Raw genomic sequence first — 13,125 nt, 5'->3', positions numbered from 1 at the left:
AACATTCATTTTTTTTTTGGTCAAAAGGGCAACATTATCTTTCTGTCCAATAAAAAGGGTAGCTAACAAATCTGTGCATTAGAGGAACAAAGTGGTCATAACGTTTCTCAGCATGAAAAACATGGGTGTCTGTGTCTCATGATTGATTGATTAGAGGAATTAATACAATATAATATAAAATAACATATTCATACAATCAGTAGGCCTATTAGTCAAAAACAGTGTGGTTTAATCAAAAACAGTCTGGATTACCATAGCAACCCGCTGTACTGTACTTACTAATGATTTTCTCTCTGAGTTGGGTCATTCATTAATGCATCATTGCCTTCACACGGCAATGATGATACATATATAAATATAATATGTACATTTATATAAAAATGTATCTACAACGACGAATGACACATATACATTATATGAATATACATATTTATATGGGTCATCATCATTATCATTACCATGTGTGAGCGGCTGAGCGCAACATGTGAAGGTAAAAAATAATACACGGTGTCTTTAAAGGATGAGTACGGCCCATGTTTCGGACCAGAGGGGTGCATTAAAAAACATCTCATTCCATTGCCGCCCACCTCGAGTGCGCAATATTTTCCGGAAAACAACTACTTACGATTATATGTTGTATTTTTCCTATTGTTTACACTTATTAAACACATAAACGTATATTTTATTTGAAATGTAACTTGTTCATAAATAATCACATGACACCCCTGCGCATGTGTGGCGCTCCTCGGTTGCCCAGGAAGCAGCAGTAACAACCACGAGTGTTGCCATGTCCGCTTATTGTAAGCGACTTTGGGCTTGTTTCTCTGTAAAGTTGCTTGTAAATATTGGTTAGTTGCGGCCGGTTGCGGTTTTTTGGGGTTGTTTCTAAGGTGTAGTTGTTTATTTGGGCTTGTTTCCTAATGTTGTTTAAACCAGTGGTTCTCAGACCTTGACATTTTCATGTCAAGGTCTGCGTATCCCAATTTGAAAACATTTTGTGCCAGGGACCCCCGTTACCCCGTACCAGATTTGTGTTGTTAAAATATTTGCCCAAGATTTTTTTTTAAATAGCACATCTGCTATTTTCAAAAATATCCAAAGTGCTCATGTGTCGCTTCTTTTGGGCTTGTTTTCGTAGACCTGGCCGCTCGTTTCTTTCGCAAAATCTGGCAACACTGACAATCATCCATCCAACCCTATGATCCAACCCTCCCCGGGTGTGTGTGTGTGAGAGTGATTTCTCCATCCGAGCCTCCGCGTCCGTCCCGGCGAGGTTACAAACATAAAACTAAGGTAAGACTGATTACAAGTGCATTTTTTTAAGGCGCCGTATGTAGTAATGTGGTGTCTGCCTTTTTGGACTACTTTAAAGTTTAATTGAAGAAACGGACTGAAGATATGCGTGTTGTGTTGTTACGACTTGGGACGTTTTAGCCTCAATTAATTTATTAATATTCCATCATCACGCTTTGAGCAAAAAAACCCAAAAAAACAGATCTACAAGCTGTGACGCGTTGTTAGCTTGTAGATCTGCACAAACGACACCGTCGTACTACTCCTTATATAAGTGAAGCTATTGAAAGCTACTGCTGTCAACAGTGTAGAGCAGTGTTGCCAGATTTAGCGAGAGAACTAAGCAGCCAGGTCTAGGAAAACAAGCCCAAAAGAAGTGACATGAGCACTTAACATAATATACTTATGAATACATATGAATTTGGGGGTCCTTGGCATGAAAATGTTTGAGAACCAGCTCAGATCCTATTTTTAATATCTGGAATCCAACCCTAGACAGCCCAGTTCATCCAAACAGAAAAGTCCTATCTGATGTGTTACACGACCTTAAACTCTCCAACATTGCAGCTGTATGGAAAGCTTGGCTTATCCTCTTTTCAGATCCTCGCAGAAATGTTATGAGCTGCGTTCTGTCAATTAAATTCCGTGCAGGTGATTATTTTAATTGTGTATGCAGGAGGACGTTGCGTTATTGAAAAACACTTAGAAAAATGATCACCTGGACGGAATTTATTGACAGAGTATACTCTGTCAATAAATTCCGTCCAGGTGATCATTTTTCTAAAAAAGTTTCTGCAAAGTTTTTCTTTCATACAAATCGGATTTGTATGAAAGAAAAACTTTGCAGATAGAAAGTGGATCATTTAAGCTTACCATACAGCTGCATTGTTGGTGAGTTTAACATCGTCGACTCTTCTGTTTTGATGTATGGGCTGTCTAGGGTTAACATCCCACAAACAAAAACCCTTGACAGCCAGTCTGGAATCTGGAGCTGCAATACCAATTGGTATTGCAACTCTAGATTCCAGATATTAAAAATAGGATCTAAGAATTGGTTGCGGCTAAGAACACTTTAGAAACGAGCCCAAAAAACAGCAACCCTCAAAACTACCAATATTTACAAGCAACAGTACCAGTAAAAACAAGGCCAAAGTCACTTATAATAAGCGGACATGGCAACCCTGGTGTAGAGCCGTACAGTCAGCCATAGAGAGAATAGAGCCAGCGAGCTAGCTAAACAATAGAAGCCACGCATAGGTTCGTGTGTGTGTGTGTGGCACCAGACAACCTGTTCGAACCCCGGATACCGGTCCTGGCTGCTCTCTCATAGGACCAACCCCTGCCCTGAAGATAAACGTGGTGTTCTGTCTGTGGTTCTGTTTCGGTTCGATCTCGGCAGTGAAGGAGGCTGGTCACGTCAGCTAAGCTAAAAGGCTCTTCAGTGTTGATCTGTATGCTAGCTAGCTACTGACTGACTGACTGACGCAGCTACTTACAACAACTAGCCTGGTTCATATAAACCTCCTCGTCTGGTGTGTAAGCCCATAGCCCAATGTCACAGTTTTCTGCTTCTCATGCATGTGCAAGGCTAGATATCTATGTTATTGACTTCATTGATAAGTGAGTCACGTTATCGTGCTAACTAACTAACTGATGCAGCTACTTAGAACAACTAGCCTGGTTCATATACCTCCTCGTTTGTTGTAAGCCCACAACCCAATGTCACAGTTTTCTGGTTTTATGTGCGTGTATACATAGCTATTATATCTACATTATTATTGACTTAATTGATAAGTGAGTCGTGCTAACGAACTAATGCAGCTACTTTAGAACAACTAGCCTGGTTAATATAAACCTCCTCCTGTTGTGTAAGCCCACAACAAAACCCAATGTCACAGTTCTCTGCTTCTCTGGTTTTGTGTTTGTGTATATATTGCTATTAATATAGCTATACTATTGACTTAATTGATAAGTGAGTCACGTTATCGTGCTAACTAAACGAAACCCCCTTTTCTGTGTACATGACAGCCAGCTTTAAAGCTTTATCCTATTAACGTGGTCTACCTCATGATGAAAACATGTCCCCTGTGTGTTAAATCTCTCCCAGGGATCTATCTGTCTGAAGATCTGAAGCAAACTACTACTGCTGCCAAGGCCTGGCTGACATCAACACAGTCTCACAGACGCTGGACAAACTTGTAAGTAAAAAAAATAATACAAGTAAATAAATGTCCTCCAAACGATTCCCTTACATAATATTTTGCTCATTGCAGAGAGAAAAACCTAAACAAAATCTTTTTCACTCATAAGTTTGTTTAAGCAATACGTGGCTCTTACACTAGTCCTGATATTTTACTGAAGGCTAATTTATTCTTCTATATTTTCTTTTTATAGAATTTGATAGATTTGAATGGACAAGGAAGCCACAAATATACAGGTATGTTAACTACATTTTGAGCATCGGATTTGACCAGTGGAGATGAATACTAGAACGCTCGCCCCAAAACACGCTCGCCCCGGGGCAAATCCGGCGACCTCCGAACGGTCACCACCAGGTGTTCATAAACGTAACCTCAGTAAAGCTTAGCCCCTTTCGGGACCCTGTTTACCTTTTTTGTATTTGGGAAGGTGGTATCCAGGGTCCCTTGACAGTCAATCCACTCTCCCATGTACCCGCTGGTACCACTGTCTGGTCCCGGACAAATATAACGTCGCTTAAGTGTTGCAGAGATTTTTCAAAGGTACCGCCAAATGCAGTAGGCTCCCGTGGAAACATGCGTTAATCGGCGTTGCCGTTAAACTTTTTTAATACATTTTTTTAAACTTTAGCTTCTCTCCCCCCCACTTCCCATGTCCCGCCTCTCCGTGTTGTGATTGGCTTGCTGCGCGTCCTACGCTACTGCCTCTGATTGGCCGAGCTCGTACATGCTTTTTGGGTGCGTTCGGAAATGCGCACCGCGAGCGCACTCGCCTATTAGTTTGTATTGGCCAGTGCTATATTGTCAAGGGACCCTGGATACCGCCTTCCCAAATACAAAAAAGATAAACAGGGTCCCGAAAGGGGCCAAGAAAAGCTATGCCTAAATCTAACCTTATTCCTAAACGTAACCTCAGTAAAGCTATGCCTAAACCTAACCTTATTCCTAAACTTAACCTCAGTAAAACTATGGCTAGCCCTAAACTTATTCCTAACCCTTAACCTCAGTAAAACAAATACAAGAATACAAGAACCGTTGGGGGCGAGCGGTCCGGTTACCGTGGAGATGGATGACTGTGTGTATGTGCGTGTGTTTTTACTGTCCCTCTCTCCTCCAGGTCCAGCCCAGTTAGTGAGTCCCAATCAAGAATCAGCGATGCCTGTTAAAAAGAAGAGAAAGTCATCTGGTGTAGATGAGCATGAGCTCAGGAAATGTAAAATCACCAGGTAATTGTACTGAGTGCAACTCGCTCACTCACTCTTATCACGCTATCTCTCTCTCACCCTCTCTCTCTCACTCTCAAACACACACACTCTTACTAGTTACTATACTGACCTTTAGTAATTGCCTTGATTGCTACCACACAGCAATCAACGGTGTGTGTGATTTGCTATGCAAATGAGAAGTGTTTTCAACCTCAAATGCCCTCAACGCCTGTTATGGATCATTTTTCTAGATCTACTTTTCTAAATCCAAAATTGTCATGTGCTTTCTCAGGCGACATGGAGATTAATAAAAAGTTCCACCAAGTTGGCGCTGGTTAAGACGGCTGCTCTGTATTATATACGATACCAGGGCGCAGAGTGAAGCCCTCAAATTCTCATTTACACCGCTGTGTGTATGTTCCTGGAGAAAAATGGTTTAGAAAGATGTCATGGAAAGTGTGGCCATTTTGCTGGTTGTCACTTTCCAAGAGACTGTTATAGGTTTAGGACTAAAGTGGAAGGTTAGAACCCACTTGCGTTAAGGTTAGGCTAACCTAACATAGGAGCTTAGCTTAGGGAATTAATGTAGTCAGTCAGTGGAAATCAGTTGGAAGTCTTCAAGTCAAAGGATGTGTCTGTTGGTGGGCCGATGCCTGTGTGTGTGTGCTGGTGGTTCAATTTGGCTTGGTGTGTGTCTACTGGCAGCAGGTCTTATTTGCCTGGGTGTGTATCTATTGACAGCCAGGTTAATTTGTGCGTGTGTGTGTGTGTCTCAATCTAGTGGTGGTGGAAAGTATTTTGGAGGTGTTATAAATGCATACAGAGGGGAAGAATGCATTCATGGCAAGTAACTTCTACTTGGTGTGTGTGCTGTAAGCTGCAAGGGGAACAGTGCTCGGCAGATACTGTATTTGTGCCCTAATCAGCACAGGCGTCAGTCCACAGGAAAAAGAAGGAGGCATTGGAGGGTTGTGCACTGAAATCATGGGTATTAAATTAACTCTCGAGTGTGCACAAATGTAACCAAATGGACCTGTCCTTAGGGTCCTTTTTTTTTTTACATGTTTGCACAAATAAACACATGATGATAATGATTTCCCTGTGTAGGATGGTCAGTTGTTGTTGTGTTGAATTTCAATCATAGTACCATAACAGAGAATGTAGATTAGAATCATAGTGTCGTACAATCGCATACACACCAAGGCTTTATTTGCCCTGGGTGAAGGTAGTGATAATGGGACAGAGGGTGATATCTGATAAACCCTTGGGTTTGACAGATGATAGGACCTAAGCTGACCATTCGGAGCAAGCTAAGTGCTACCACGCATTGAGCTGTCAGCGTGAGTGACCTCACTGCAGAAGGAACTCTGCATGCCAAACATGGCCAACGGTGTGTCGATCAAATGCTCCTTTTTTCTCATTGTCCTTGAATCTTAATATTCTATGGGTATGAGAACCAGATTATCTCCCTAGGCATCCGGGCCCTCGGTATACCCAATCTTAGACAACAAGACAACATATATTTATCTTATAGCAATAAACAGGGTAACCGTGGGTCGTTAAATACGTTGAAAAAGTGTTCAATTATTTTTGCCAAAATTAAGACTTGATTTAAATATCTGAAATGCAAATTTCAGTCATCTTAAATTGTTAGCATTCCATAGCAAGAAAATCTCATGTATAGCTTAGTGTTTTGTCTTCTGCCTCATATTTGCTTTAGTGTGATTTCTTGCGTTTTTGTGCGTATAACTTGGGAATTTATGTCATTGTTTATTGTTATATAAAGTCGAACCTAGTGGGGTCAGATTACTGCCAGTGGATACAGCCTTGACAGAACGGAACCAGACGATAGCTAGGTTTAGTGGAGGGTAAACCCACCCCTCATTTCAGAGAAGCTGTTTGCCCACCTCAGCTGGAGTGGTTATGCATGTTTACATGGGTTTGTAGTGGTACGTTGGCCTGATCCCCTTTTGTAATGTATCTTTTGAGAACTCAGTGGGCGTTTGTTTTAGTCCTCTCAGCTATGGATAGTGTACAATTTTACATGGATAGCATTGTTTTCTGTGTTACTGCCTTCACAAGCACTGTATTGTGTCTGGTAGACAGGGCGAGACAGATGGCCCTACTTGAGGAAAGAAACAATATTTGAAATGTGCTGTGGCAAATGTTATTTGTTGAGAAAAAGCAGGAAGTACATGGCTATCAGCTGTGCAGCTAATGTTTTCAAGTTGTCAGAAGAACTGTCGGAATTAGCTTTAGTTTAGATTAGTTTTAATTTTTTTGCAATTGAAATGATCAACACTGCTACGGCTGATATATGGATTGCCGATCACATTTATCAATGGTGAAAGATATTCTGATAACGGAATGGAATAGATAATTGAGATTCAAAGAATTCCAATCAGTTTACATTCCCTAAATCAACAGCTTTAATTGCCACACCTTTACATTTTGCCCCAGTGCTAAAGAGAAATGATTTCAAAATATCACAGTAATATAATTTAGCTCTAGACAGCTGACAGATGTAAGCTGCAAGTTGTAATGCTATGTATCAGCATCTTTGCCATGTTGGACTGAAACTCTTGTGTATTTGTGCCTCCAGTTTCTGCAGACCTCACATCCATGGAGGCAGGTTGATCAGTGCCGAAGATACATTCTCTAATAAGAAGTGCCTGGCCTGGTTCTATGAGTATGCTGCCTCTGACGAGGTGGTGGGACCTGAGGGCATGGAGAAGTTCTGTGAGGACATCGGTGTGGAACCAGAGAATGTGAGTAGACGGCTATGGGATTCATGAAATCCAATATATCCATTCAGTATAAAAAATGTCCAAGCACTGCTTAACTCCTCCCTTTTTTTTTAAAGAAAAAATATTCTTAACACTCAAATTAACCTCAACTCAAACTTTATTTATATAGCACATTTAACATGACCAGGTAAACCAAAGGGCTGTACAGGGTAAAAATGTAAAAACAAAGCAATGCAATACAAACGGAAATTAGCATTCAATTAAATAAACACAGAGGTATAGTATGTGCAAATTTACTTGGCCATTACCCCAACAACAACTTGAACAAGTCTTAAGGTTTCTCTGAATCTCTGTGAAGAAGAGTAAGAACAGCCATATTTTCCCAAGATAGATCCCAAGCCCACTTACCCCTCACCGTAGATATTGCGGAAACATGTTTTGGTGACCATGAATTTAATCAGTTTTCTCTCTGTTGACTCCAGATTATCATGCTAGTCTTAGCTTGGAAATTGGAAGCACCAAATATGGGATTCTTTACAAAGGAGGAGTGGCTCAAGGGAATGACCTCACTACAGTAAGTCAACAACTTTGGTTACATCTTAAATGAACACAGAACTTTTGCTGAAAATACATGGTTGAATTTAACACTATCAGGCAGAAACCTTGTGTTGGTGTATTTCGTCTTTGTATTTCATAAATTAAGCCCCATTTTACTTTGTCTTATGACAGTGTTGCGCAAAAATAGCCAATCTACAAGCTCTGCAATGTTTTATAATGACATGCCCTAAATAGGGATACCAGAATGAAAGTGGTTAAGCTTGTGACTAAATAATAACTACATTGGACCCATTGGAACACAGGTTCTTTCTTTCCACTTCCTGTAAAGTAACGGTTTTGGTCATACAAGGTTTCCATGGATTCAAGTCCTCAGTCGCCACGACTGATTTAAGTAATTTAATTCCATAGAAGCCAGCATGTCTTCTATTGAAGCATGTTGCGCTGCAAAAATAGACTATCTAAGCTATCTATCTATCTATCTATCTATCTATCTATCTAAGCTCTCAATGCGTCACAAGACGCATTGAGAGCTTTTTCGGCTATTTTCAGTTACTATTTTAAGATTAGAGCATTTGAAGTGGTCAAACAAGCAATATGTTCAGAAGCATCTTCCATAACATCTTAATAGTCTTGAATATTTCATATAAAAGCAAAGGTTAAAGCCTCAATCTGTGATTTCTTCACCTGGTTGGCAGTATGTAGAAGTTAGAACAGCAGGAACAATATTACAAAAACATCAAAATGTTACATATTTGGTTCATTGTTTAGGAATCAGTGCTAGTGTGCTCCTTTCACACTGTTGCACAAAACGCATATTAGGTGAGATTTCATTTTGCTTTAATCCATGGGTTTCTGCCCGACAATGCAGCTGTTTAATTTTGTTTAACTCTGTACACCCAGATGTGACAGCACGGAGAGGTTGCAGAGTAAACTGGACTACCTGCGCTGTCAACTCAACGACTCAGTCCTCTTTAAAAACATCTACAGATACGCCTTTGATTTTGCCAGGGTCAGTATGACATTTTTCTGTGGTTTAAATGTACATTCATGAAAATGGATCTTGGTGAGATCTAGCTTTATTTATTCTTTGACTGGTATGACCAAACAAGTCATTTTGACTTGGATTTAAGGATGCCAAATCTATACAAATACAATTTCCGTTTGACCTTTGATACTGATGCCTCATTACCTCAACATTTTAAATGACACAATTTGTTGGTGATAATGTTGGCATGCCGCGGGAAAATGCCTAGATTGGCGAACATTCGTCTATCTCTCTCAAGGGCAATCCACACCTACAAGTCACAATAACTATAACGATAACAAAATATTGTTTTCAAAATTGGATTCAAGTGAATGGCGGAATTCACAACTATAAAGATAACGACAGAGGTTAATGATATCATTGGGATCACTTTCAGAACGATTTGGTGAACAATAGAAACACTGACTAACCCTAACCCCACATCATTATAGTCATCTTTATAGTTAAAGGAGTAGATCCCCCAAAACATGAGTTATTTTCTATCAATTACACACCTCATGAAGCCTTGAATTCATGTAGATTTTTTTGTTTTTGTCGCATTCCTAAACCAATAATTTGACCGGGTCCTCATCAGTTGGGAGACTCAGTAGGAGAAAAAAATAACAGAAGACAATTAAACGTCAGTTTACTGTGTCCTTTACGTCACAGGATAAGGACCAGAGGAGTTTGGACATGGACACTGCCAAGTCCATGCTGGCATTGCTGCTGGGGCGAACGTGGCCTCTTTTCCCTGTCTTCAACCAGTTCCTGGAGGTAAACGGTCCTCAAATCACTCCCTGCCTCACTCACTCGATTACACTCAACACTAGTGTTAGGTTTATAGATCAATAATCAGACCCCTTTGCTGTTGATCACACTCCAATAAAGATACACGTGACACAGAAGATATCTTTTACTCGCGAGGAGTGTAACGACAAATGTACCTCACTTCACATTGTCCAAGATCACACTGCCGTTACTTCCTTTCGTCAAGTACTTTATTAGGAAAAAAGGGCGTCTCTTACATTTGCCTGCTTGGTGCGGAAAACTACTGGCTACTGGATCAGTTTAAGTGTGTCTATCTGAGTGCGTGTACTGATAAGGCTGCCAGAGACAGTTGCATATTACACATTGAATTAATACATTGCAGGAATTCAATTAAATGAATACAATCAAAGGAATTCAATTAAATGAATACAATCAAAGAAAGAACTTATATACACACATTATGGTTAATATATATCTGCACACAGATGCTGAAAACCGGTCTTATCAACTAGGCCTGACAATTATTACATAATCGTCTAATCGCAATTATTAGAGATGATCTCAATTATTTTGCATATGCTTCTTAACCGTTTTAATGTTGAAAAATGTTCATACATTTTCAAATATAAAAAAAGCTCACATTATTTAAAAAATATTTTGGAAGTATAACACTATTAAATATGTCATTAATTTCTTTGTACACTTGAGTTATTTGTCATATCTGCCCTGTGAAATGTTTGATTACGAAGCCTATAAGGCCAAACAGAAATGTAATTTTTATTCATATGTTCCAAGACAAACACAATTAAATCGTTAATCGTAATTATTTGAGTGACCATTAATCGTCAAGTAAAATCTCATAATCGTGACAGCCCTACTTAACACACTCACTCACTACTGTGAAAACTGGCTTCCAAGTACTCTTTTATTGAACCTTAAAGTTTAAATCATGTAGTAACAAGACGGTGACTTCCTCCCACACACAGCAGTCCAAGTACAAGGTAATGAACAAGGACCAGTGGTACAACGTGTTGGAGTTCAGCAGGACCATCAACGCAGACCTCGGCAACTATGACGAGGACGGAGCCTGTGAGTGTTCCTGACCATGTTTCCATCTGCAGCTTTTCTCCATTTCTCCCTCTTCTTCCCTCACAAGAACTTTGAGATCAACTATTTTAGCTCAATGTTCCTCTATTATGGCATGCCTATATTGCCTTTAGTAGGGACTTTTTCTTGCTTTTATTTTGACGAATGGTGCAGAGAGCAAAGAAAAGGGGTAAATGACCTAGACCAAATACATGCTGGGATTAAAACCCATGACCTTGCTCTTGGGCCCGTTTCTAAATAAATTCACGAGCTTGTAGATCGGGTATTTCCCCCCAAAATGTTCGTATTTTGAGTGTAAAATGATTAAATATGGCCTATTTTGACCATTGCGCATTATTTATTTTCATTATTGGTATCGGTCATTGTCTGCCATTTCTTTGCATATTTAGGTTATTTCTCATATCTGCCCCGTGCAATTGTTGTTTACAAAGCCTAAAAGCTTAACGGAAATGTAAGCTTTATGTTCCATTGCTCAATGGGAAAAACACAATAAAATTCTCCATCCACAGGGCCAGTGATGTTAGACGAGTTTGTGGAGTGGCAGAAGACTCGGTTGGCATCATCATAGCACAAAGAGGACGACGCCCACCATGCCAAAACCAGCCGACAGGACGAAGAGGACAACAATGGGGATGAAGAGAGACAAAAACACACCAGGAGCATCCTGCTCTGCTGTTCGTAAAAGAAAGAAAACCAGAAAAAAGAAAAGAAAACCAACACTTGCCGTTCTCTCACAGCTTTAGCCACTTGAACCCTAGCACCCCCTATTCTGGTGGGAACATTTTTGGCTCGAATATAGCCCGTTGTGAGCTTGTAGATCGGCTATTTTCGGGCGAAGAGATTTAGTGTAGAGGGTATATAAATAAAGAGCGGACCAAGTACAGAGCTGATTAGAGGGTTTAAGTGGTTACATGCTACACAAACACATCCCTATGGACTACGCACACATTCACTACCCGCAGGAATGGCCTCCGTGCCTCCTCAGCCAATTGTCTGGAGACCTCTCACCGAAGAGACTTTCTACAGTGTTAATTAAAAAAGAAAAGAGGAGAAAAGGGGGAGGGACTGAAATGAAAAGGAAGGGTGGGAAAAAAGAACTGAAAATGAAAAGAAATAGGGGGGTGGGGAGGGTCAGGTTTTCATATTCCTTCTCGGTTCATTAAGTAGTGTTGTAAGGTCAGCGGTGGATTATTTTTTCCCCCCTTTTCTCTATATTTTCTTTCCCCTTTTGTTTAAGTCTTAAAATTGTTTTATGTTTTGAAGAATGAATAAAAGGAAAAACTAAATGGAGTCAACATGGCTTCATCCTTCAGTAAGTGAACATAAATGACATAAATTGTCATTAGACCAATAACAACGCCAGATCACTATCTGATATTCAGAGAAAAAAAACATTAGATTTTTTATTAACTTTCCTGCCACTGGAATCTCGAGCGGTTAGTTGACGAGCTCAAGCACTCACTGTTGATTCTGCAGTGGTTGGTGGTTTATAGTCGTCTTTTCAGGAACTGAAGATACCGGTATTCATCTTTATCCTCCTCGATGCTAACCTGAGGCCTTAAGGGAAACTTGGCTGATTTTCAGCCTAAATCCCATCCTGATGTTAGGAGATGTATAATACAGTGTGGCAGAAAATACCCCGTCATCGCAGACATGTCTACAAATGATCTCAGATCAATGGGACTTAGATTGAAACTCTGCAAAGTTTCCCTTTAATAGAGTATGGTGACCAGGCATAATGGGAATCATGTTCCTATGAAATTGTAAAAGTATTAACATTACACACAGGATGGGAAAGCAATTTCGATGTATTTTGAAATTCACCAGCCATTTGCACTATAATTCTACAAGCCAAATCTTAACCCTTTAAAACTGGGAAAGCATCTGTCATTTTAGATTTTTGCGTTGGCTCTTAATAGCAGATATAGATGCTATTTTTTTACATTTGAAAAAATCTTGAAAGTGCGAGAACTACTGATTTTGAAGACGTTTGTAGAATGGTCCTCCTCGGGTCTTAATGGGTTTAAACTGGAAGAGGAAACTAGATGGCCGATTAGTTGCCAAAGTGGCAGATTGGGTAGACAAACTAAACAAGCCATCTTTACAGTTTACCAGCATTTAGCTGGTGGCTAGAGTTCCCACCCTGATTTCACGCACAATGAATGTTAATGTAATGCTCATGTCAAATATCCATATGAAAGACTGGGCTCTTCAGTGGCTCTGTG

At 40.0% G+C, this 13,125-nt stretch overlaps 1 protein-coding gene across 3 annotated transcripts; it reads left to right on the top strand.

Annotated features, from left to right (window-relative positions):
• The first annotated feature begins 1,219 nt into the window (after window positions 1-1,219).
• dcun1d5 (DCN1, defective in cullin neddylation 1, domain containing 5) lies at window positions 1,220-12,190 on the top strand. 3 transcript variants are annotated; one of them, XM_080428671.1, is made up of 10 exons: window positions 1,220-1,293; window positions 3,401-3,491; window positions 3,688-3,730; window positions 4,609-4,717; window positions 7,299-7,464; window positions 7,926-8,017; window positions 8,902-9,010; window positions 9,695-9,799; window positions 10,780-10,882; window positions 11,410-12,190. In XM_080428671.1, exons 4-10 carry the CDS (start codon window positions 4,647-4,649, stop codon window positions 11,466-11,468), a joined length of 705 nt encoding a protein of 234 aa, XP_080284797.1. In that variant the 5' UTR covers window positions 1,220-1,293; window positions 3,401-3,491; window positions 3,688-3,730; window positions 4,609-4,646; the 3' UTR covers window positions 11,469-12,190. The 3 variants fall into 3 exon arrangements, with proteins under 3 accessions (XP_080284797.1, XP_080284796.1, XP_080284798.1); XM_080428670.1 differs by lacking the exon at window positions 1,220-1,293 and adding an exon at window positions 2,510-2,825; XM_080428672.1 differs by lacking the exon at window positions 1,220-1,293 and adding an exon at window positions 2,510-2,829.
• The last annotated feature ends 935 nt before the right edge of the window (window positions 12,191-13,125 follow it).

This window comes from Gymnoscopelus braueri, assembly GCF_963280865.1.
Source record: "Gymnoscopelus braueri genome assembly, chromosome: 5".
In the NCBI taxonomy this organism is placed as follows: Eukaryota; Metazoa; Chordata; class Actinopteri; order Myctophiformes; family Myctophidae; genus Gymnoscopelus; species Gymnoscopelus braueri.
The sequence above is the reverse complement of the archived record's forward strand: the minus strand, read 5'-3'. Positions and strand labels throughout refer to the sequence as shown.